We start from the raw sequence: 26,549 nt of genomic DNA on the forward strand, positions 1-26,549 counted from the left end.
TATTAAATACACCATGTGAAGAACCTTATAACTAGTATGGAAGTTGAATTTATAAATTTAAAACTTTGGAAAAAAGGAAATCTCCAGGCCCATAGGGTTCTAATGGAGAGTTCTACCAAATGTTTAAGGAAGAAGTCATAGCAATTCTTCTCAATCTCTTCCAGAAAATAAAGGAATTCATTTTGTAAAGTCACTATTACACTGACACCAAAACCAGACAAAGACAGTACAAAAAATAAAACTGCAGACCCATATCCCTCATGAATTTCTAGGAAAAAACCTTAACAAAGTATCAGTAAATAGAATTCAGGAATATTTTATAAGAACTTTATACCATGGAATTCATCCCATGGATACAAGTTGGTTAAATATTCAAAAATCAATAGATGAAACCCATGTTAGTAATAGTCTAAAAAGAAAAATCACATGATAATATCAAATGATGCAGAAAAATCACAGGACAAAATTCAATACCCATTCAACAAAATCTTCCAGAAAGAAATAGGAATAAAAAACTTCTCCAACTCAATAAAGAGCATCTACAAAAACCTTACAGCTAGCATCTTACCTAGTGGAGAAAAACCTACAGCTGAATGCATTCTGAACCCCAAGATCAGGAACAAGGCAAGGATGCCTGCTGTCACTCAGTGTCGTGCTGGAAGGTCTCGATGTCCCTGCAGTCTTGGTGCAGAATGGGGAATCAACCCCGAGAGAAGAAGGAAAACAGATTTGGAAGGACAACCTTGGAAAGTCTTTTAAAATGCAGCCTTTGCAAACAACCGGCCCCATGAAAAAATTCAAGGGGTGGATGCAAAGAGAAAAACACCAGTACCAGGTTTCAGTGACAGTTCTTGCCTCTTGTTCCTCCTTTACCCTCTACCCCCAGCCCACCACTGCCTACTCTTACCACGTGCGGTCTTAGCTGAAACCCACTCTCAGCGAGACACACAGAGAAGGAATGAATACGTGGAGGTTCAGAAGAGACAAGTTCAGTCCCTGGGGGTGGTTCCAAATGACACAAGAGGGGTCAATTTTCCCTCCGCAAAACGTCTCTTTGGCACGTGCATTATATTGAGCTGAAAACAATCAAGGCTCTATAAAGACTCAGGAAGTCTTTCTTTTTACCTCCCCCTTAGATGCCTAGAGAATTTAGGTAAAGAGCCTGTTCCCAGAACAGAGCTATCAGCAGAGACATCTGCAAAGAACATGGGCTGGGGGTGGTGGGGACAACTCTTGGAGATCAGAGTCCACTCTGTATTTCATGGTCTCTGCAAAACCCAGCAAACATTTATTTGCCAAACATTTGCTTTTCCATCTCTATGTCAATTGCCTTCCTCCCCTGTGAAGTCTCAAACCACTACCCCCAACACCCTCTTTTATCTTTAGCTGAAGATGGTATTTAAGGTGAACGTTTCACCATTTTGGCAACTTACTCAGTTCCCCTGGGTCTCTTCCATGTAGACATTAAAAATTTTTTGTGATTTTCGCTTGTTGATCTGTCAGTTATCAATTTCAAAAGAACCTAGAAGGGTAGAGGAAAACTTCCTCCCCAATATAACCTAACCAGAACTAATATGAAAACATAAACCTTTTAGGTGGTGTTTCTAAGGCCATTAAAAAACTGGTCAATTCAATTCAATCAACAAAAAAGAAATCAATCAATGTAATGAATTCAAATGGGTTATTTAGCATAACTCAAACAACAACAGTGTCACACAGGTATAGACGTAAGTAACCTTCCTAGGGCATTATGCTAAATGAAATAAGTCAGAGAAAGACAAATACTATACTGTACAATATGATGTATACATGGAATCTAAAAAATAAAACTAGTGAATATAACAAGAAAGAAGCAAATTCACTGATACAGAAAACAAACTATTGGTGATCAGTGGGGAGAGGGAAGGGGGAGGGGCAATACAGGGATAGGGGAGTAATAGGTACAAACTATTAGGTATAAAATAAACTACAAGGATATACTGTACAACATGAGGAATACAGCAAATATTTTATGATAACTATAAATGGAGTATAACCCTTCAATATTGTGATCACTATATTGTATAATTTATATAATACTATATAACTGGGGCTTCCCTTGTAGCTCAGTCAGTAAAGAGTCTGCCTGCAATGCAGGAGACCCGGGTTCAATCCCTGGGTCAGGAAGATCCCCTGGAGAAGGAAATGGCAACCCACTCCAGTATTCTTGCTTGGGAAATCCCATAGAAAGAAGAGCCTGGCAGGCTACAGTCCATGGGGTCACAAAGGGTTGGACACGACTTAGTGATTAAACAACAATAACAAATATTTCAATTAAAAAATGCTACAAATGTTGGGAAAAAAAGAAATCGTCCTTATTCCCATGTAACGACCCTTTCCCCATTCCTCTCCCTCGCTAAGGTATAGATTCGTATGACTGTTGGTGGTGACAAGTCAAAAAGAAATCTAGTGATAACTGGTTTTCTCTGGATGTGAAGGATCTGTGTGATACACCCTGGGGATTAAAACAGGAAGTCTAAATATAAAGCCCCATCATGGTTTTGGATTAGAATAAGTAGGAAGAGTCATTTCTTAATCTGCCTTAATACAAATTTAATTAGCCATCTACCTAATCCCCTCATTTGACATCTATATTTACCTGCAAAGAAGTTTTAGAAGGATTTATTGACCCCTTAACTGAATCAGCTGAAGAAAACAGAACTTGCATAAAATATCTGCTCCAATCATATTTGCCTCAATAGCCAGGAAAATTTTAATGCAAAGTCCTGATAAAACCTTCACCCTTTCTTGGTAACAAAGACAAAAATTTTAAGGAGAGATATAACCTACTGCATTACTGAGATATAACTTACTGTGATGTAGTGGCAAACATGATTTTGATGTGTAGACAACAAGGTCACTTACAAGTTACCACTAATTTTGAAGAAAAAGACTAAAAACAGGATAAATGGCTAATTTTCTTATTTATCATGTATCTGAGTCAAATGAAATGATGAAAAAAAGAGCTTCTGTAGTTTATATAAAGACTAAGTTATTCATACACATACTTTTCAAGAAGTAAGATCCTTGAAAAAAATATTTTTTCCACAAAATGGGGTTTATTTTTCTCATGTGATAAGAAATTGAAAGGTGGCCAGCAGGACTGGTAACAAGAGCTTCCTAATGTCACCTGTGTCTGAGTTCTGTAATTCTTGGGGAGAGGCTTTTGTCATCATGGTCACAAAAAGCAATTCTATCTTCAGCCTTAAACTCACATTGAAAGATGTGTGTGTGTGTGTGTGTGTGTGTGTGTGTGTGTGTGTAAAACATTATACTCAACTATTCTATTTCTCAACTTTATACAGAATTAGAGTGGTGGCTCTGTAAGTCCTCAGAAATCAACCTCCTCCTGAAGAGAGGAAGAAACTGTCTCCAGGGCTTCGGCCATAATTACCTCTAGACAAAAGTTACAGAGGATTTCTCAAACTTAAAAATCCATTCCCCAAGGGCAAACTTACCAGAGCATGAAGTGCTCTTGTCAATGGAACAAAACTGCACAGCTCTCCACTGCGGAGCCAGCAGAGCCATCTGCGGGCTGAGGGTTGCCTGGGACTGGAGTTCCTTTGTTTGATTTCTAAGACAAAAGAACCTGTAGCATCAGCCTGAATTGTACCCAGGCTACCATGAATGAATATTCCAGAATTCCTGACTCTTCCAGTGATCTCCGTGTTACACATCTGGCCCAACAGTAAGCAGACAGAGATCACCGAAGTCCTTTGTTCCATGCCTGATTCAACTTTATAAAGGACCCAGAAGTTGTATAGCAGAGGGGTTGAAAACTCCAAATTGAAGGTTTCGTTTCTTTGATTTAATCTAGAAATAATTTTTAAAGACTCTTTAAAGATAAATGTTCTTTCCTAAGTGGACACATCACTATGGATTTTATGGAAAGACATTCCAAAGTTGACAAGTATCTTCTAAGTGTTAGTAAGTCAGTCGTGTCTGACTCTTTGCGACCGCATGGACTATAGCCCACCAGGCTCCTCTGTCCATAGAATTCTCCAGGCAAGAATACTGGAGTGGGTAGCCATTCCCTTCTCCAGGTGATAAAACAGCAAAACATTGAGTTTAGATTGTCCCTCAGCAGCATTCTAAGTAGGTTGTGGCCTTCTTACTGTTTTGTGCAGCAAGATATGGGTGGGAAAGCATTCAAGTCGGCAAAGAGCTGATACCTACTTTCCCAACAAGATGTTTGCATTACACCAAGTTAATATCCTCCACAGTTTCTTAAACACTCTCCATTTGAACTACCACAGATCTTTCATGGTTTTCATTCTCCCCAAACAATCACTACAACTTATATTGTCCTCCTCTCTTTTGGACCTATCCACACAGCCTCCGTGTCTTTGAGGGTTCAGCTCAAGTCCTATCTCTTCCAGGAAGCCTCTCCCAACCTCTCCAGTCACAGTGTACTCTCTGTCCACTGATGATCTGCTATCTATTTGACACTTCATCATCCACCACTTTAGAGTGTCCACTGGCAGTTGAATCTCTAGCTCTTACCTCTCTCCCATGCTCTAAATTCATCCTGCCAACCTGCTAGAAATCTTCAGAATGATAACCTGCTGGCGCCTCCACTCAACATGTCCAAAACAACTCATCATCTTCCAGTACCAATCACCCCCAACACACACACACACACACACACACACACACACACCCTCCTATCTTCTCTGTTAAGGGAGTTCAGCATGAAGCAAACATTTCCTATGTCTAAGCACTACACTGGGCACTATGGACACACACAGATACACAAAGATGAATAATTTCCGCTTGACCTCCTTGTCAGGATGAGCTGGGCACCTCTCTTCTGCTCACCATCCTCCAGACCGCCTTGTATTTAGAACTTAGCATCTGATATGCTAATAAGACCATCTCCCCACAAGACTAGGAACACCACGAGGGCAAGAGGCATGCCTCAGGTTTCTGTGCCTCACTGGTGCCCTCATCGTAGAACTGATATCCTACTCCTGGCAAATTAACCTTTGCTGCCCCGCTAGGTGGATGACACTGCATGCCCTTAAGGAGCTCGCCATCAACCTGGACCCCTAGACTTGGCATGATGTTCACCTCTTCCCTTTCCTCATGGCTAATCGTCAGCAAGTTTTCTTGATTCTGGTTTCACAGTCTCTACTGCATCCATCCACTTTCTCTTCTTCTCCACGGTCATCAAAGTCGATTGCTGGGACCTCAGCAGTAGTCTTTACTGCTTTCCCCACATCCTCCTTGATTATCCCCACCACTTTCCTGCCATCCAGCTCCAACATCACCACTAGAAAGATTTCTCTAAACCACACGCAATCCCCTGCTTACAGCTTGTCATTGACAGCCTTCTTAAAGTAGCTCCAGCCACACCCCTTCTCTTCACTCACCTGACCCTCAACCCAAATCCTCCTACCACTCACTCCATGCTTCCCTACTTCCCAGCTTTAACTTACTAACTGCTTCTATCCTCTGCCCATCAGAAGCCTCTTTTCATCATTCAAGACCAAAGTCAAGTGCTTCTTTCCTCTTCAGTTCAGTTCAGTTCAGTTCAGTCGCTCAGTCGTGTCCGACTCTCCGCGACCCCATGAATCACAGCACGCCAGGCCTCCCTGTCCATCACCAACTCCCAGAGTTCACTCAAACTCATGTCCATCGAGTCGGTGATGCCATCCAGCCATCTCATTCTCGGTCGTCCCCGTCTCCTCCCGCCCCCAGTCCTTCCCAGCATCAGAGTCTTTTGCAGTGAGTCAACTCTTCACATGAGGTGGCCAAAGTATTGGAGTTTCAGCTTTAGCATCAGTCCTTCCAATGAACACCCAGGACTGATCTCCTTTAGAATGGACTGGTTGGATCTCCTTGCAGTCCAAGGGACTCTCAAGAGTCTTCTCCAGCTCCACGGTTTAAAAGCATCAATTCTTCGGCGATCAGCTTTCTTCACAGTCCAACTCTCACATCCATACATGACCACTGGAAAAACCATTGCCTTGACTAGACGGACCTTTGTTGGCAAAGTAATGTCTCTGCTTTTTAATATGCTATCTAGATTAGTCATAACTTTCCTTCCAAGGAGTAAGCGTCTTTTAATTTAATGGCTGCAATCAGTATCCGCAGTGATTTTGGAGCCCCCCAAAATAAAGTCTGACACTGTTTCCACTGTTTCCCCATCTATTTCCCATGAAGTGATGGGACCAGATGCCATGACCTTTTTTTTCTGAATGTTGAGCTTCAAGCCAATACTGTTAATCAAATAATTTCTTTACTCTTCCAATAGCTTTGTACATATAACTTTGTGTGACTCTGTCCTAACCTGTCCTGTACACACCTATCCTGACTACTAGACTCCAAAGTCCTTGGGGGCAGAGTCCATGAGGACAGATTATTACAAAACCCTCCCCACCAAGTGGGCTTCCCTGGTAGCTCAGTCGGTAAAAAGAATCCACCTGCAATGCAGGAGACCCCAGTTCAATTCCTGGGTCAGGAAGATCCCCTGGAGAAGGGATAGGCTCCCACTCCAGTATTCTTGGGCTTCCATGGTGGTTCAGATAGTAAAGAATCCGCCTGCCATGCGGGAGACCTGGGTTCAACCCCTGGGTTGGGAAGATCCCCTGGAGGTAGGCATGGAAACCCACTCCAGAATTCTTGCCTGGAGAATACTCATGGACAGAGGAGCCTGGTGGGCTACAGTCCGGGGTCGCAAAGAGTCAGACATGACTGAGTGGATAAGTACAGAACTGCCCCACCCAGTACCCAGGAAATACTCAATGAACAAGCTGAACAGAATTGAATGACCTGCCCACAACATTCATTCATTCATTTTACAAATATTTACCAAGCCAAACCAACAGAAAAAATATCTCTGCCCTTGTGGCACTTATATGCTAATGGTAGAATACAGATGGTAAATGAAATAAATAAATAAATATACAGTTAGAAATAAATGATAAAAAAAAAAACCTACAAAAGGGAAAGGGGACAAGAGTAGTGGGAACAGGGTCCAATTTCCCCCTGGGTGACCGGATAAGATGCTACTTCGAAGCCAACAAGGGAGCAAAGACCTGAAGCAGGTAAGGGTGGAGGGATAGCAGGTGAGGCAGGAACCTGTCTGCAACAGGCAACCAGGAGGCCCGCGTGGCTGAAGTGGGACAAGTGAGGGGGAGAGAGGTCAGAAAGAAGGTCAGAGGGGACACCAGAGGCCAAATCGTGGAGGCCATGTAGACTACTGTGATGATCTTGACCTTCACTGTTTTTGAGATGGGAGCCATTATAGTACTCAAGTCACATTTTAAAAGGATCATTTTAAAAGTACCCTCTCAATCATTTTAATAGTGCTCAGGGTACATTTTAAAAGTACCCTCTGGCTACTGAGTTTAAATTACACTATAGGAGTGACGAGGACAGGGGCGGGATGCCAGTTAAGAAGCTATTGCAATAAACTAGGGGGGAAGTGGTCCATACTCTTTCAGTCCTAGGTTTTCCCTGATGGGCCGGCCTCCTGACCCCAGTTACCCAGACCTATTCTTGACAGCTGGAAAAGAGTTTCTAAGGGTTAGGTTCCCCAGGTGCTCAAACAAGAGCCAGAGCTTGCCAAGTGCATCCTTAACTGAGTTGTAAACCAAAGAGAGTTTAGGAAAAACTCAAAGAGAAGGGGTCCAAGACCAGGACAAATAGCTCAGGGTGGTTGGTTCACAAGGGAGGAGCCAGACTATATGCTACAAGGCATCTCAGTAAGGGACACTATAAGGAGTGTGCCGTGCTGTCTGTTACCTATAGCCCCTCAACAATGCTTGGGATTCCCAGGCCAGGCCAGGCAGCAAGCGCTGTTTCTTTTACTTTTCTGATGAAGGCATTGAATCAGTGAACAAAGTTAGGGTGAATTTGTCAAATTATTTAGAGATTCTAACAATCAGGTTATATACATTGAAAGATGTAAAAGGGGTAAAAATCGGCTGTGAAAATCATCAAAACAAAGGAAATTCCACGCAAAGCCCATGAAAATACTTCAGGGCTCAACAGAAACTCCTCGATTCCCAGTACTAAAAGACACTAAGACATTTACACACACACATATAATTATAAATCTGTTAGTAAATACTCATTCCATTAAAGGAAATGCTCCTCCTTCACCCGACACAACACAGAAAAGCGTGAAGCTAAATTTTAGCTCAAATACTTTAGGGAAAAGCTCCTAACAGTGGTTATCTGGAGGAAGAGATGAGAGGGGAACTTTTATCATCTCCATTATCTATTTCAATAAGTTTTAACTTACAGTGAGCCTATAATCTTATTAAATAATAGTATTAATTTTGAGGTATTAAAAAAGCAAAAAAGACATTGACCAAAGGAAAAAATATACCAAGGAGCTAACTACTCAAAAGGAGCCCCTGGGTAAATAGTTTTGAAGCAGGAAGAGCTATAATAATGTGAATAACTGAACCTTATTTTATCTGTATTATGACATATTTTTATAATGCCAGGGATTTTTGTTGGTTTTGTAATATAAGCAAGATTTAGTTTTTTGAAGAATAAAAGGCAAGTAAGTTACCTAAGAAAGTTCTAGAATGATTACTGATGAGTGGTTAGATTGCATTTCTCTGGGTATCATCATGAAAACGGGTAAACAGTTAGCAGTGTGCAATGAGTTTAAGGGCAATCTTATTCAGAATCAAAGTGGCCAGACAGCTTCCTGCAGCCTTGTGATTGTTATTTCTCCCACATATCTCTGAGACATTTAGACTTAAGTCTGCTTAAAGAGCTTAGGGCTAAAAAAGGAAGTGAGCACATGGCCTCTCTTATTATTGTATTCTGCCATCAGTGATTCTTGGAGTAGCAGGAAGGACTTTGCACATGGGCTACATGGGCTAGAATTAGTAGCAGAAAGGGACATAGTTAAGGTGGAACAGTTGTCTAAGCTTTTAATTCTTTTGCATTTTTAGCTTTTCGCCGCCTTGATGTAATCCAAATACAACTTGGCTTCAAAATATCTAATCACAGATTTTCCCCCCAGTTCTGTTCTAGTCTTTTTCACACATACCAGTACAAACAATTCTGTGAACCAAGGAAAACTGCAAGATTTTCCATCCAAAGACCAAGAAAATAGAGGAGTCAGAGTGAAAAAAAGGTTTGAAAAGATTGACTTACCACTGGATTTAATTTCTCGGACATAATTACTAGGGAACCAGCCCGTTCTCCCATTTAATGTGCCTTCCCACCAGCCTCCTTCTTCAACTCTAGTGACATAAATGATGTCCCCTTTACAGACAGACAGCTCGTCTTCATTAGTCTGCTTAAAGTTGAATCTCGCCTTTACTATCAACTGGTGACTTCCATTTTCCGTCATCTCCTGGAGAAATAAAAGTCACACCAGATTAGGTACTCATCTCAATGAGGCTGGGGCAGAAATTCTATGAATTTAGGCAAATCAAGTAGGGTGACCAAGGATAAAACCCCAGGTCTATCTCAGTCTTGAATCTTTAAATTAGGAATGAGCCTAACATAGGTTGACCTTGTGGGGGCGCAGGCGGTAAGAAGAAGGGGAAGAAGCCCTCAAAATTGTAGGCAAACTTTTGCATTTTTGAGGATGTGTATTTTGGAGGGGGTCATGCCTTCATTTCCTTATCCCCCACCAGTTATCTAAAGATACTACTTTTATTTTTTTGGCCACACCACTCAGCTTGTGGGGATCTTAGTTTCCCAACCAAGAATTAAACCCAGGCTCCCCGCAATGGAAGCATGGAGTCCTAATCACTGGACTGCCAGGGAATTCCTGAAAGATACTTATTTAAATGAACTAGGAAACAAAGAGATTAATAAACTATCCCACTCTGCCTGTACCCAACACCCAGACAAAGTCTTACATAATTACATGACCAAAATTAGGTACTAACCTCCTCTCATAAAATCTGCCTCCCACCTCCCAATTACTAAGAATATCTTAAATTGGCTAAGGCTTAGTCATATGCAAAGATCAAATATCCCATAGTTACCCAAGTCAGGAGCTCTTAACCTGTCACAGGTCTCTGAGAAGATGATAGCACAATGTGCCTTTACCCAAAACAGAGACTAGTAAATTCAGGGAGAAGATTTTGCATACAATTTGAGAGGGCCCAAGGGGTATGGAACCATATCAGTGTTCATCAGCTTCTGAAAGGGATCTCTGATCTCAAAAGGTTAAGTGCTTTGGAAGTAATTAAAGTACTTTGGAACTAATAACTCCTGATGGCTTAAAGCAAGTGGGTGGAATTTGACAAGGAATAAAGGTCTCAAAAGAGCAGAAGCTAGGGTGCTTCCTTCCAAAAGAAAGCTCCCATTAAGACCAAATGCAATGATAACTGAGCCATCCCAATACAGGAGCTCCTCTTGAGCTCAATAGGAATGCAAAGAGAAAAAGAAAATGGAAGTGATGATGATGAGTGCAAGTAATATATATTGATTGCCTGCAGTGTGCCAGGAGCTATTTAGTTCTCTAATAAGCCGGGGGTGGGGGGGTGGTGACGGGGAAATAACAGCAAACTTCCCTCAGGAAGTCGGACTAACGACTGACATTTGCATAGGGTTCTCAGTTGCTCAATTCTAGAAAGGGATGGGCTTCCCTGGTGGCTCAGACAGTCAAGAATCTGCCTGCAACGCAGGAGACCTGGGGTTCAATCCCTGGGTCAGGAAGATCCCCTGGAGAAGAGAATGGCTACCCACTCCAGTAGAAAGGGATAGAAAGAACTTTGAGGCTTCAACCCTGACTTTCTGACTCTGTGGCCCACATGCCTTTGATGCGTTCCCTTGGGCCAGCCTGAATTGGGGTGAGGTTCCAAATTCATTTTATCACAACACCCCAAAGCAACAGGATAGTATCTCACCACCTATGGAGATGTAACCAAGATAGCCATCGAATTTTACAGATTTAAAAACAGGCCAAGGGAATTGGGGACCATACTTACCACTGGCTTTGACTGCCTTTGCAGTCCTGGAGCTGTGCTAGAAACTGCTCCCTGTGGGTTTGTCTGAGAACTATTAGCAGCGCTAAGAGAAGAGGAACGTCCACATGGCCTTTCTGAGAGCTGATCTGTGAAAAGAGGAAAAGGCACCGTAAAGAGAGCCCCTTGTGTCAGAAAAACGTCTCCAGCAAAATATTATCTTTCAGGGGACATTATCAAAAGCAATCTGACCAGACTTCTAACTGTTCCATGATGAACATGCTGAACTTATTTCATCCCCCCTCCCCTCCCTTGCAGTGGCCAACTTCTCTTCCTTAACCTTACTGGCCATTGTTCTCCAGTAGAATGAAAAACAGCGACACAACCACATTTTCTCTTAACCCATTTCTCTACAACTCTTTGCTCCTGAACCCTTTGCAACAGTATGCCCTGTGATCCCCAGCAGAACTATATTGGGTACCAAACAGCTGTCTGTGGCTCTTATTACTTTGAAATATTTTAAATTTCTCGCTTTGTTTTTTGGCCCATAACCGAGTGGTTCTTTTCTTCCTCACATGGAGCAGTTTATGTGGCACATATGATGTCAAATCTCCCTTGTGCCTGGGGGATGGGAGAATGAGAATGAGAGAGAATGTGTGTCTGGGAAAGATGCAGTCTTGATACTAGAATCTTTTTTTTAACTCAAACTCAAGAGTCTTTTCCTTGAAACCATGTGAAATTCGATCAGCCCAGCGCTGAGTTGGGTGTTTTCAGAATGCCCAGAGCATACTAAAGGGAGGAGTTGGCTTCCTGACAAATTCAAATGAGAGTTCTTTTCCTCTCCATTTATTTTTAAAAGATATAAACTGCAAAAGTCTAAAGCCCAAACATTCCCTAGGCGACAAGCTCAGTATCCAAGTAATTTCCTTGATGCTGTGGGTTTTAACTTTCACCTCCTTGTATTTTATAAATATCTGTGGCAAGGGAAGAGACTGTAAAACTTGCTAGGAGAGTTTGGCAAAGGAACATATAATTTGTATGGCATAATGTTAGAATTATACGATCCTCCCTGCCCAGAACTGGATAGTTGTCATGTGTGTTAAATATAGTTACTTGAATTAGCTGTACTTTCTGCTATACGCCTTGCAATAGCGCCAAAGCATTTTCTTCCAGAAAGCAAAAGAACAACTTCAGAGAAGTGTTTTTACATTTACTGCTATTATATACAGCTCTTTTGACTAAAACTGTAATTACTTGATAGCTTCCTAGATGCTCCAGCCTCTTTGGCACTTGATTATATTGTCTGTTCTCGTTCTTTAATTGTTTCATGTGGGTAAGCTGAGTCTCCCTAAATAGATGGTAATTTTCTCCAGGGCGGGGACCGCGTCTTACACTTCCTTTGTAGCACCTGGCAGTGCTGGGCACACAGCGTGTTGACTTTCCAGTGTTTTGAGCAGCAAGACCCAAGTTGGAGCATCAGGGCTCTAGAGTCAGTGAGATGTGGGTCTGAATCCCAGGTCTGCTGCTTACTTTCTACTCAAGCCACTATGGGCCTGACTTTCCTTATCTGTAATATGGACCTAATACTGACACCTATTCCACCTACTCCCAGGCTTGTTTCAAAGATTGAATGAGACTACCAATGGCTCTTAGGACAGCCATGACCCATGGTAAGGGCTCAACGCATTTTAACTATGGTTATTACTGCCCTGCTATCAGTAAGATACTGTATCATGGAAGGAATGAAGCTATCCTTTAAGGTTATCATCATTTGGTTCACATGTACTAGGATTTATATTCATTTCATTCTGTCAATGTGATGGGTACTAAACATTTAAATAAATGATGTTCTTTTCTCTCACTATGAACCTGAAGTTTCATTTCCAGTGCAAGGTTACTGAAGGGTTCCTTAACATGGACAAAGACATACTGAAAACTATGAGAAAAAAAAAAAATATGTCTCTGGTGGGGAAAGGGAAGTAACGGCTGCATTTTGTAAACTTTATGAAAAAAGGAACTGATCTTTTTCCTTTTAATTTTCTGCCTTGTTACACTCAGGGGCCTATTCGATAGCTTTGAATGAAATTGTTTCTTGATTCTTATTATATTAAGGGCATTAGGAAAACATCTGTAATAGTTATGTTGAAATCCTAAAGTATGACGAATTAAAGCATCTGGCACCCATTGGGGTTCTTTTAAGGGGAAGAGAGAAATCTGTCCCAACAGCACAGTTTTGGCCATAGTTGGATCACAGAGGAATCAGAGACATGTGAACCCAAACATGTCACCCAGAACCCACCACCCATCTCAAGCCCTACTTACCTTCTGTTGCTCTGTTGACAGCTAAAAGAGTGTTCAGAACCTTGGAGAAATTGACCCCTGCATAAAGGTCATCAGGATCAAATATCTATGAGAAAGGAAATTGAAACTGTTAAGACACTGTAAGTATTCAACTCAACAAACCAAACTATCAGAAGGCCACTTCCTCCAGCTCTCAGGGGAAAACAATGTAAAAGTCAAGACCCAAACCTCTGTATACCTTTGGGAAAAAATGAAAGCGGCAGCAAAGCCGCCTAATGACATGTGGCAGCCATCAGTGAGTCAGAGAGAAGCAGTAATGGGAAATGAGAACTACGCCGAGTGCAGGGCCCACCAGGAAATGCACAGACCTGCTCTTCTGACCTGAACCCATCAATACTCTCGGCCCAGTTACCGGAAACCCTGAGCTGGGTTACAGTCAGTGCCCATCACCTACCAAAGGAGGGGGAGCCTTTGTGACACCCTTCCCTCAGTAGTTTATTCACTGTTCTCAGCCAGGCACTGTCAGCAGTGCCTTCCTCTCTTCTGCCCGTCCTCACTGCAGCCACCCACTGGGTCCCAACTTCACATTGCCCAAACTTCCTGCCTAGGCCTGCCTCTTGCTCCCAGCCTCAGTGCCCAGTTTCGGCCGCTTGACCTTGCCCTCTCAGCTCATCTTCATGGATCTGACCCTTGGCCAGTCTGAGCCTCTAGGTTCTTCCTGGCCTTAGGTAACTTTTCCAGATATGACCTCTGGCCTTCCTTGTATTGCTCAACTGCTGGCAGCAAAACACTGAAGAAATACAATATTTCACTTGGCCAGTTGCAACCATCATTCTGATATCCTACTGTCACTAGGGAAGATACCAAGCAGTTACTGTTCTAAAGACAATTGTTCATTTAAAAATATATTCAATATCTTGTAATAACTTATCATGGAAGTGAATCTGAAAAGGAATAGATCTATAGATGTATAAGTGAATCACTTTTCTGTACACCTGAAACATTGTAGATCAACTATACTTTAGTAAAAAAAATAATTTCACAAATTTAAGAATAAAATTTCAAATGCATTCAATGTATTAAAGTGTATGGACGCCCGGCTCCGGCGGCGCAGGCGCAGACGCGGGAGACGCCCGGCTCCGGCGGCGCAGGCGCAGACGCGAGAGACGCCCGGCTCCGGCGGCGCAGGCGCGGGAGACGCCCGGCTCCAGCGCAACAGACCACGTGCAGAATCGTGGCTGAGATGAGCTACTCCGCGCCCAGGGTTAGGGCGGTGGCCGAGAGGAGCTGTACCACGTCCAGGAGGCGGTGGCTGCTTGGGCACCGGAGGGCCGAGAGGAGCTGATCTACATTCAAAGCAGGAGGCACGGCCTTGAGGAGATACCCCTCGTCCAAGGTAAGGTACAGCGGCTGCGCCTTGCTGGAGCAGCTGGGAAGAGATACTCCACGACCAAGTGGAATATAAGAATCCAGTGTTCTGGGGAGGAAGGAACAAGATGGCGGAGGGATAAGATGGCAAGACCACTTTCTTCCCCACAAATTCATCAAAACAACATTTGAACGCAGAGTAAAGTCCACAAAACAACTTCTGAATACTGGCAGAGGACATCAGGCTCCCAGAAAAGCAGCCCATTGTCTTCTAAAGGAGAGAGAAGAAATCCAGCTCCACCCACCAGAACACCAACACATGCTTCCCTAACCAGGGAACCCGGACAAGTCCCCCGTCCAACCCCACACACAGCGAAGAAACTACATAATAAAGAGAACTCCACAAACTGCAAGAAGAGGGAAAGGCCACCCCAAGCAAAGCAATATAAGCAAGATGAAGAGGCAGAGAAATACCCAGCAAGTAAAGGAACAAGATAATTGCCCACCAACACAAACAAAAGAAGAAGATATAGGGAATTTACCTGATAAAGAATTTCAAATTTTGATGGTGAAAATGATTCAAAATCTTGAAAGCAAAATGGAGTTACAGATAAATAACCTGGAGAAAAGGATTGAGAAGATGGAAGAAAGATTTAATAAGGACTTAGAAGAAATAAAAAAGAGTCAATATACAATGAATAATGCAATAGATGAGATCAGAAACACTCTGGAGGGAACAAACAGTAGAATAACAGAAGCAGAAGACAGGATAAGCGAACTAGAAGATAGAATTGTAGAAATAAATGAAACAGAGAGGGAAAAAGAAAAACGAATTAAAAGAAATGAGGACAATATTAGAGACCTCTGGGACAATGTTAAACGCTCCAACATTCGAATCATAGGAGTCCCAGAAGAAGAAGACAAAAAGAAAGACCATGAGAGAATACTTGAGGAGATAATAGTTGAAAACTTCCCTAAAATGGGGAAAGAAATAATCACCCAAGTCCAAGAAATCCAGAGAGTCCCCAACAGGATAAACCCAAGGCGAAATACTCCAAGACACATATTAATCAAATTAACAAAGATCAAACACAAAGAACAAATATTAAAAGCAGCAAGGGAAAAGCAGCAAATAACACTCAAGGGGATTCCCATAAGGATAACAGCTGATCTTTCAACAGAAACTCTTCAGGCCAGAAGGGAGTGGCAAGATATACTTAAAGTGATGAAAGAAAATACCCTACAGCCCAGATTACTATACCCAGCAAGGATCTCATTCAAATATGAAGGAGAAATCAAAAGCTTTACAGACAAGCAAAAGCTGAGGGAATTCAGCATCACCAAACCAGCTCTCCAACAAATGCTAAAGGATCTTCTATAGACAGGAATTACAGAAAGAGTGTATAAACTTGAACCCAAAGCAATAAAGAAAATGGCTACGGGATCGTACTTATCAATAATTACCTTAAACGTAAATGGGTTGAAATTTTCAAAAAGGCTAGGAAACAATTCTCATAGCCATCAATAGTTCAGTGTTGAGTTCATGAATAGTTTTTAAAGTTTGGGACAAACTGTAGTATTTGCTATTTGAAGTACTATTTGTAATTGGCATATTACGATGTAACACTGATCTTCATTTCCATCTTAAAACGCCTAAAAATGCCTAACAGGTTTTTAGATTTGTGAATTTTAGTTGAAATGTATTTTACGATGTTACTAAACCTGCAGAAATATTGAAATATTTCAGAGAACTTATTCACTGTACATTTAATTTATTTTATTTATAAAAGTTATGAACTGTAGAAAGTTTTACTTGTTGGGTCAAATGCTTGTTGCTTCAAATGCTTGTTGCATTTGAAGTGCTAGTTACAAGAAAATCAAATACCTTCAATGTATAAATGCTATTAAGTTTTTAAAGGACTCTGGAGTATAAATAAGTTTGTTTAAAGAAATTTAGTCTGTTCAACTTGAAAAAAATAAATAAATAAAATTGGAAAAAAAAATAAAGTGTATGGAGATGTCTTCTAGTCTCATAAATGTGTATTTGAAACTAGAAGTCTGTTCAAGGACAGGCTCAACCTATTAATCTGCCAGTCAATGATACAGATCTATATATGGTTTAGTGGCTAAGTCCTGTCCAACTCTTGTGACCCCATGGACTGTAGCCTGCCAGGTTCCTCTGTGCATGGGATTTCCCAAGCAAGAATACTGGAGTTGGTTGCCATTTCTTTCTCCAAGGAATCTTCCCAACCCAGGGATCGAACCCACATCTTCTTCATTGGCAGGCAGATTCTTTACCACTGAGCCACCTGGATTCCCAGATCTATCTATCTATATATATCTATTATGCTGTGCCATGCTGTGCTCAGTTGTATCTGACTCTTGCTACCCAATGGATTGTAGCCCACCACACTCCTCTGTCCATGGAATTTCCCAGGCAGGAATACTGGAGTGGGTTGCCATTTCCTTCTCCAGGGATCTTCCTGACCCAGGGATCGAACCCACATCTCCTGCATTGGCAGGTGGATTCTTTACCACTAGCACCACCCTCCAGTGCTTAACTAGATGCCCACTTTCTGGATGGAAATACACCTTAAAACATTTTGTTCCAGGATGTCAAGAAGTTTGCAACCTTTTTTCCCCCGGTGTGGTGATGAGAATAAAATGTACCTTTTCATGTCGGGCATGGTTGGTAATGAGCCTAAGATTCTGAAGGATCTGTCTTCCCATCAGGTAGAGACATTTGTTCCATTTCTCATCTGCATGTTTTCTGGGAGCTATGTCAAGATCCAATTTTATCTTCTTTGTGTACATATTCTTTAAGACCTAAAATCTGTCTCTTGAGTGAAAATATATAGTATCCATTTTTTCCCCCATATTTGGGAGGGAGGCCATCAGTGTAAACAATATATGCAAATGTGGGCCTCTTCTGAGACTCACAAGTCTTTATTCATCTAATCAATGAATGTTTTGCATTCAAACTTAAAATGACTGACGAGCCCAATCACATCTAAAAATGAGATCTAATATACTTCTAGCAAAGGGGAGATGTCAATATTACTAAAGAGTTAAAGGACACTACAATCCAAATATGTTCCTGAACGCTACAATCTAAAATGCAAAGGTTTCCAGGAATAAATGGATAGGCATTCTGCTTTAGTTTGCCAAGACCTGAGTGGACAAGATGCAACAGACCCTAGAGAGACTATCAAGTAGCCCAAGGGATTCCAGACTTATTGCATCTCCCTTAGAAGTGATATCAATGGGAAAGTGTTAATGACATGTATGTCAAAATGGTAAGAAAGCAAAAAACTTCTAGTGGGAATGTGAGCATGTGTATGCACGTGGATGTGTGTATTGGGTAGATGTGGTGGAGATAAGTAGTGTCTAAAATAATAAACGGATGTAAATATTAGCAGAAAAAGGCCAAGAAATGTGATTAAAAAAACCCTCCACCTTTCTTTTGAGGTTGCTCCTTATCCAGGTTAATTGACCTCCTACAGGTGACCACACTGGCAATATTCACTTGTATTAGTTATTGTTTAGTCGTTCAGTCATGTCCAACTCTTTGCAATCCCATGAACTGTAGCCTGCCAGGCTCCTCTGTCCATGGGATTTTCCAGGCAAGAATACTGGAGTGGGTTGCCATTTCCTTCTCCAGGGGATCTTCTCGACCCAGGGATCGAACCCATATCTCCTGCATTGGCAGGTGGAGTTTTTACCATTGAGCCACTAGGGAAGTCCACTTGTGTTGGTACTTGGCTGAATTTGAGAATAAAGACACTGATCAGAAAATGAAACATGCATCAGCAAGAGGCACTGTATCTGCTTGAGGGAAGTTGCCTGCAGTATACACAGTTCCCTTTTTTAGAAAACCTCAACACACTAGAATTTACCCACAGATGCTGTTCTGAAGCACTCGGAACTACATAGGAAGAAGTTGGAAGGGGCCTCTCGGGACTAGTAGAGAAGGCAAAGCCTGAGGGTTATGATTTCTGAGCCAATGGAAAGTTAGACAGAACCATGTCACTCTCCACTGCACCGCGCCCTCACGAGCCTCACATGGAATAATACTGAACATTCCGTCCCAGACCTTCTTCCTCACTCTTGAGATTGGTCACCTACCAAAATGGAAATACTGTCTATAGAAAGTGCAATACTTTCAGCTGCTATCAGTCTTTTATACCTTAGTGGAAATGAGAGGTGTGAGACCAAGTTTAGAGATGATGATGTGGAGAAAAACTAAGGGCACCGGCACCCAACTGGGAAAAAGCAAGGGAGATTCCCCCTGCCATGGAGAGGGTATAAGGTAAATAGATTCCAATACAAGTCACTTGCCTAGGATTAATTCCAATCATTTACATGTACAAAATGAAGAACCAAGTCCCCTTTTCTATTTGCAAAGCACTGGGATGGTGAAAAGGTAATGCAAATTTGTGCTCAGGTGCTATATGTGATTTCCCAATACAATGGCCGGATGAAATGCATCTCTGGCTTCTCTATGCAAGCTTCATGCACCTGTTTAGCATCTCTGGTATGAAACTGAGCTTCAGATTAGCTGAACTTTATTTAAAAAAAAATTTTTTTTTGGTCCACATGATGCAGAATGTGGGATCTTAGTTCCCCGACCAGGGATTGAACCTGTGTCCCCTGCACTGGAAGCATGGAGTCTTAAACCACTGGACCACCAGGGAAGTCCCTAGCTGAACTTTCCTGATACTTATTTTGGTGCATAAATTAGCTGCTTAGTTTCAGTTGGATCTGTGAAGGTCGGATGAACAGCAGGATTCCCTCCCTCCATTTACCACTACTGTGAGGCAGACAGGAAAGAAAAGATTGCTTCTTAGACTACAGCTCAATGGTTTCAAGGTCCCAGGCCTGCCATGGAATGAGGCAAGGTTCAAGAATAATAACAACAAAAAAACATTTACCCTATACTGGGTAAGCAATGGAGAGACAGGGAGTAAAGTTCATTAAAGATTTTAAGCATTTACACAGAGCCAGCCTAAGGTCTAATCCTACATCAGCAGCTGAAATCAGACAAGGTCTTTCATTTTTAAATGTTTCCCCACATTTTTCCATTTTGGATATTCACGATGACAGCAAAACCTATTTTCCATCCACTAAACACCAGGTGTTAATTCTGAACCATTGGGGATCTGCCAGTATAAGCTGCACAGAAGTTAATATTTATATGGCTTTACAAATAGATCCTTTTTGGAGGAGTTTTCAGTTTCAACATGTATGCTATTTTATGACATCCTCCCTAAACTGACAAAAGTAAGGAAGCACAGGAGAAGATACTCCCCCAACCATTTGGTAATCCTACTGCTACAATTTCCTGATTTGCTGAGCCCTTGCTATGTGCTATGGGCTGACACCATCCATTCATTGCCCTTGATTCTCCCAGCAAGCCTGTAATCTGGGTACAGTTATTTCCCCCATTTTATAGATAAGTAAATAGTGACTCAAAGTAAGTAGTTAAGTCACAAAGCAAGAATGTGATGGAGTCAATAAAAATATACAAGAAAGTGCTCTGAGGAGCATTTTAGCCCTGTATGCATACTTGAAGTTTTACTGTGTGTGTGTTAGTTGCTTAGTCATGCCCAGACTCTTTGCGACCCCACAGACTGTAGCCCACCAGGCTCCTCTGTCCATGGGATTCTCCAGGCAAGAATACTGGAATGGGTTGCCATTCCTTTCTCCAGGGGATCCTCCTGACCCAGGGATCGAACCCAGGTTTCCTGCATCGCAGATAGCCTCTTTACCATATGAGCCACCATGTTTTCCTGACATTAAAAAGATGAGAATGGAATCTGTGAGTTTGTACATGAAAAGAAATCCCTTGCTGCTGTCAATACAAGGAGTACCTTTACCACCTGCAGCAAGTTGGTTACAACCTTTAAGACAACTTAGTTCAACTAATTGTGACCAAGAGAAACTCACCTGTATGAGAAGACTGTCTCTGCAGGGGGTTGCCTAACTCCTGTGCTGTCTTTCTCATTTCAAGGGGCAGCCCTGACCCAGCAGGCACCTCGTCGTGTTTGCCAGAAGGGGTCCAGGGCTGCACTAAGTTAATCCTGTTTGTTTGTCTGGTTCCATCATCCATATACATTAAGTGTTGGCTGACGGGGTGGGGGTGGGGGTGGGGGATCCGGCCCATGGTTACAGGACCAAGTGAAACCATTCCTCAGCATCATGCTCTAAGCATCTGTGTTAACCAGTCAGAGCCCCAGCCACATCCTCGTTAAGACAAGAAGCCATACCACAAACCAGTTCAGAACTAGGTGATGCCTCTAATGTCATGTGGCTTCAGTACCACTCAGTGTATTTCATTTAAAGCTAATTCAGGGTTTGAGGGGATCACAATAGACTCCATCACTCAACCATTAAAGCCTAATCAACTGCAAAGCAAGTGATTCAGTGAGACCACATGGATATAGCTTATGTTTCAGGCCCATTTAAAAAAAAAAAACAACTTTTTTCAAATATTTTAGGAACATTCCATCTCTTCCCTGTTCTTCTTATCCTTATTGAATAAGATCTTAAATTAACTTAGACCATCTTGAATCACATTCTCTAATCATCACAGCTGAGCACACTGCCTCTGTTAACCCCTGAACTTTGGAGGAAATGTCATTACGTCGTGCAACAGAGCAAGCAAATCTGAGCTGCTCAGTCATATTTCACTGGGTGGCAGTGCTCCTGACTCTGTAGACATGACCTGGGATGCTTCCACCAAGCTCCTCCTAAAAGCAGTCATCCAGTCAGCAACAAATAATCCTCTCATCTCAGAAACTGGACTCACTTCGATACTGGTATTCCACTGACTAGAATACAGGAGTTAGCGTTTATACTCTGCTTGGTTTTAAATGCTAACTCGTCCAGTTTGATATGGTGCAAAGCCTGCTCACTACTTCTCTCCCTTATTTCCTTCCTTTCTCTACATTTCAGCCATTTAGAGAACAAGGTCTGACTTATGCACGTAGCTGCAATAACATCGGTGTACTGAAGAGAGCACCGATGTGAGGGTCAGGAAACCTTGACTCTCATCCAAGATTTGTCACTGCGGGGCAGTTGTGAGGACTCAAGGAAAGCAGCACTACTTTCTTTGTGTCTCTGTTTCCCATCTGGACAGTGAGAGATGTCTTTGACCAAAGGAGCGCAGTAAAAGGCCTGCTGATTCATCCTCTGAACAGGGGCTCCCAAAGGCAGCATCTTGGCTGGGTCCCCAAGGTCCAGAATCTGGTCTTCAATTCTCAAGTCTCTTGAAAATAGACTCACATTAACCACGTTCACAAAAGGCTAATACATAAAGCGAAAAGCCAATGTACTAATTTTTTAAAAAAATGAACCATTAAGAGGATTGGATCCTTCCATCTTACGGTCTAGATCACTCTCTCCCAACAGAGAAATCTACATGGTAAGCCAAATTACAATCAGAAATTTATTGGATAATACAGAATCAGAGCAAAGGGAATCTGGGGTATCGCAGCCTAACATAATTATTACCTGTTTACAGCTGTTTTTTTTTCAAAATGTCATTTTTAAATGGCTTATTTATAAATTCTGGCTCTATCTTGCTGCCAGTGCCTCGTGGGACCCGCGTTGAAATTGGGGGTGGCTTTGACCATCTATGTCCTTTTGTTTCTGTGGATTTATACAGAGTTACTTTAGATAACTAATATGGGCTTCTTGATGACTTGGACCTCATGATATCCAGAGCCAGGAAGTCCAGCTTCATAGAGCTCCTGTAAAACGAGCAAAGGTCTGAGCGTAATTGTTACTGCTCACGCCTCATCTCAAAATCCCCAAATCCACTTCCAGATGGCTTCCTCAGCATCACTGACATCAACGCATCCAACTTTACGATCTCCATTCTTCTTTGTTAGCACATGTTTACAGCAAAAACCACTTTCTCCACAACAGAAATTTATCTTCAGTTGAGTAGCAAGTGTTCAGGAAAAAGGCAAAGGAATGAGGAATGATATGGGCATCCTGGTGGAAACAGTGCCAAGATTAAAAAGAGAAAGGGAGAGGACAACTGCCTTTGGATAATATCACCAAAAAGAGAGTAGATGTGAAGGAAAGGAAAAGACGAAATCTCTCTTGTCAATAGCACTTGCCAAGTCAAGGGAGGGAAGTCGAAGACCTAGAACCAGCTGCTGCCCAGCCAGATGGCCGCTGTGGCCACCTCCCGCCCCCCCCCCAACTTCCTCCTGTGCCCCTGTCACTAGAGTCACACAAGCTGCCAGTTTTGAGGCGTGGGGCGGACAGACACAGGATGCCCCAGCTGCACCAGAGCTGGGGGTGTCCTCCCTGAGCCCCAAGTCCCCACCCCTTCAGAAAAGGCGATTTCTTAGCCTTGCAGATTGGAACAAGGAACATATTTTCCCAGAGATACAGCCTCATTCCCACCACTTAGTCTCCGTGACATCTGTAATTCAGTCACATTAGGTATTAAACAAGCCGCTGTGGGCCAGCCAGAAAACAGTCACTGTGTAGCGCCATATTTCTATGGAAAAAATGTATTACGTGTTCCTTACAATAACTTAAAAACAAACTTTTGGAAAATCCATTTTTATACTGAAGAATGCCTGAACAGTTCAGTTCGGTTCAGTTCAGTCACTCAGTCGTGTCCGACTCTCCGCGACCCCATGAATCACAGCACGCCAAGCTTCCCTGTCCATCACCAACTCCCGGAGTTCACTCAAACTCATGTCCACAGAGTCGGTGATGCCATCCAGCCATCTCATTCTCGGTCGTCCCCTTCTCCTCCCGCCCCCAACCTTTCCCAGCATCAGAGTCTTTTCCAGTGAGTCAACTCGTCGCATGAGGTGGCCAAAGTATTGCAGTTTCACCTTTAGCATCAGTCCCTCCAATGAACATCCAGGATCGATCTCCCTTAGAATGGACTGGTTACATGGGGTCCCAAATCAACATCCTCATCCTTTATACTTCTTCCTTGTCCTTTCATATAAAGGATGAATTAAAAAGATAAAAAAATACCCTAGACATTTCAGGTGCTATTTTATTTAGAACTCCCCATGATGAATCCAGCCATAGGTATAAAGACCATGAGAAGAGGCTCGGAAAGTCTAAGAGCCGAGAGCTCCTGCTGGTTTAATTGTCCAGGCAGTGAAGGAGGGGACTCTCCTGTGAAGACAGGGTTCCCGAGGCCCCTGCTTTCTCTGATTTAGGGTCAGAGCCTGAAAACCTAGTAGAAGCAACTGCTTCACGACAAATTCCATGCATAGGAGAGACTAGTGTTACATGTTGTTGCTCGGTCGTTTAGTTGCATCCAACTCTTTGCAACCCCATGGACTGCAGCACGCCAAGCTTATATCAATGTCATCACTCACTGGTGAACTGGTAAGGTGGACTATCAGAGAAACTTAAATAAGTCCCATGAAGCCAGTTTTTTAAAACATCTTCATGTCTGGGCATTGAGGAGGGACGGACTGAGAGTTTGGGATTAGCAGATGCAAACGATTACTTAGAGAATGGATAAACAACCAGGTCTTCTGTTGTCCCCTTCTCCTCCTGCCTTCAATCTTTCCCAGCATCAGGGTCTTTTCAAATAAGTCAGTTCTTCACATCAGGTGGCCAAAGTATTGGAGCTTCAGCTTCAGCATCAGTCCTTCCAACGAATATTCAGGACTGATCTCCTTTAGAATTGACTGGTTGGATCTCCTTGCAGTTCAAGGGACTCTCAGGGGTCTTCTTCAACACCACAGTTTGAAAGTATCAGTTCTTTGGCACTCAGTCTTCTTTATGATCCAACTCTCACTTCTGTACATGACTACTGGAAAAACAGTAGCTTTGACTAGATGGACATTTGTCGGCAAAGTAATGTCTCTGCTTTTTAATATGCTGTCTGGGTTGGTCATAGCTTTCTTCCAAGGAGCAAGGGTCTTTTAATTTCATGGCTGCAGTCACCATCTGCAGTGATTTTGGAGCCCAAGAAAGCCTGTCACTGTTTCCATTGTTTCCCCATCTATTTGCCATGAAGTGATGGGACCAGATGCCATGATCTTAGTTTTTTGAATACTGAGTTTTAAGCCAGCCTTTTCATTCTCCTCTTTCACCTTCATCAAGAGGTTCTTTATTTCCTCTTCACTTTCTGCCACAAGGGTGGTGTCATCTGCATATCTGAGGTTATTGATATTTCTCCCGGCAATCTTGATTCCAGCTGGTGCTTCATTCAGTCCAGCATTTCACATGATGTACTCTGCATATAAGTTAAATAAGTAGGGTGAAAATATACAGCCTTTACGAGCACAAAGCTGAGGGAGGGAGGTGGGCAATGAACACAGGAGCCCCCCTCTGGCAGTCTCACCCACTGCCTTCCTTAAAGTCCTCCACCCTCATGCCGCTCTTTCTTCTAGCTGTCTGCATAGAGGGCACACACAGAAGCTCTCAGTCAACTCCACTGTAATACTCTCTACTTATTCTGCAGGGTTTAAGATTAGCCCTGGGTTTCCCATTGGAAAGCCAACTCTTTGCAACACAGTGTCCCCCAGCCCTGGTCCAGCATTCAATACATATGAGACACTCAATAAACCACCATTCATTGGTGGATTGGTAGGGTGGACTATCAGAGAAACTGAAATAAGTTCTATGAAGCCAGTTTTTTAAAACATTTTCATATATGGGTGTGGAGGAGGGATGAACTGGGAGTTTGGGATTAGCAGATGCAAACTATTACTTATAGAATGGATAAACAACCAGGTCCTACTGTATAGCACAAGAAAGTATATTTGATATCCTGGGACAAACCATAAAGGAAAAGAATATAAAAAATGTATAACTGAATCACTTTGCTGTACAGCAGAAATTAACATAACATTGTAAATCAACTATACTGCAATAGTGTTAAAAATTTTTTTCATCTCTGGATCCTCAGTGTCTAGAAGAGTGTCACACAGTAGGTGTTCAATAACTGTTTGATGAATTACAGTTTAGAAGCTTTCACCAACTGGTGATTAATTATAATTGAGGAAAAGGCATTGTCAAGATCACAAGTAAAGGCAAAAAGAAATATGATTAGCAAAGAAAAAGAATCCATTTCCATATGACTTTTCAGGAAACATCTGTTATCTAAAATAACACACACCTGTGCTTGTCCCCAAACTGAAGCCCACTGACTGTGAGGTGACTAAAGATGCTTCAAACTCCATGGTGATGGATTTCAGTGACTCATGTGCCCATGCAATTTCTGGCTTGTCTCCGGTGGTACAAATCCCCCCGCAAAGCACCATGATGTGGGCACTATAGAGAAGGAATGCTGGAAAGAACTGTGAGATGCTACTGTTTGGCTGGCTGGATAATCTTTTTTTTTGAACAGTCTATTGTAAAACAGCTTAAAAGACAGCCACTATGAGCCACATTAACCTGTTCATCCGTTGCTTTAAAACAGAGTCCAAGCCCCAGCAGGGCCCAGTGGGATATGACAAAATATGGCAAAGTAACCCACAGGAAGGAAGAGGTGGTGACAGGCAATTGGCAAGACTACAAGTCACACGCCTGAAGTCCCTCTCACACTAGCTAATATGGGTGGGAAGGATGTTGTGCCAAAGTTTCTCCCACTTTCTTTCTTTTGAGATCACCTTCAACAATTCATTTGGCAAAGACTTTTGGCATACTTTGCTTACTTCTCTATGTGAGTCACTTTTTCAAAATTATGCCCTTTTCAGAGATGCCCATCGAGGCCTAACAGACAACAATCAACCAACTGATGAATAAGTTAATTAATTTTCCTCCATCTGATCAAAAACAAGATCTGTGCCTAGGAAACCATCCAAACACAGGAAGGTGGGCATTCAGGAGCTCAGACATCCAAGCCAGCATGAACAGTGCTTTCTGTTAAAAGTCACGTCTCTCAGCCTTGCCTATGACTGCCTACAAGATCAAATCCACACTCTTCAAGCCAGCATTCAAAGTGCTTCT

The 26,549-nt window shown here is 42.4% G+C and overlaps 1 protein-coding gene across 8 annotated transcripts in view; it reads right to left on the reverse strand.

Annotated features, from left to right (window-relative positions):
• ARHGEF6 (Rac/Cdc42 guanine nucleotide exchange factor 6) overlaps positions 1-26,549 on the reverse strand; it is a 118,344-nt gene that overhangs the window by 71,256 nt on the left and 20,539 nt on the right. For 6 of the 8 annotated variants that reach the window (XM_055437939.2, XM_055437942.2, XM_055437941.2 and 3 more), the window contains exons 3-5: positions 13,254-13,338; positions 10,956-11,080; positions 9,163-9,364 (exon numbers count right to left, since the gene is read on the reverse strand). In XM_055437939.2, the coding sequence (XP_055293914.1) occupies positions 9,163-9,364; positions 10,956-11,080; positions 13,254-13,338 (412 nt within the window). Of the gene's footprint in view, positions 1-9,162; positions 9,365-10,955; positions 11,081-13,253; positions 13,339-14,525; positions 14,662-15,142; positions 15,220-26,549 lie in introns of those variants that run through there. The other 2 variants (XM_088834079.1, XM_088834080.1) reach the window with 2 other exon arrangements.

This window comes from Moschus berezovskii, chromosome X (assembly GCF_049115385.1).
Source record: "Moschus berezovskii isolate FMDL1 chromosome X, NW_MosBer_1.0, whole genome shotgun sequence".
Classification (NCBI taxonomy): Eukaryota; Metazoa; Chordata; class Mammalia; order Artiodactyla; family Moschidae; genus Moschus; species Moschus berezovskii.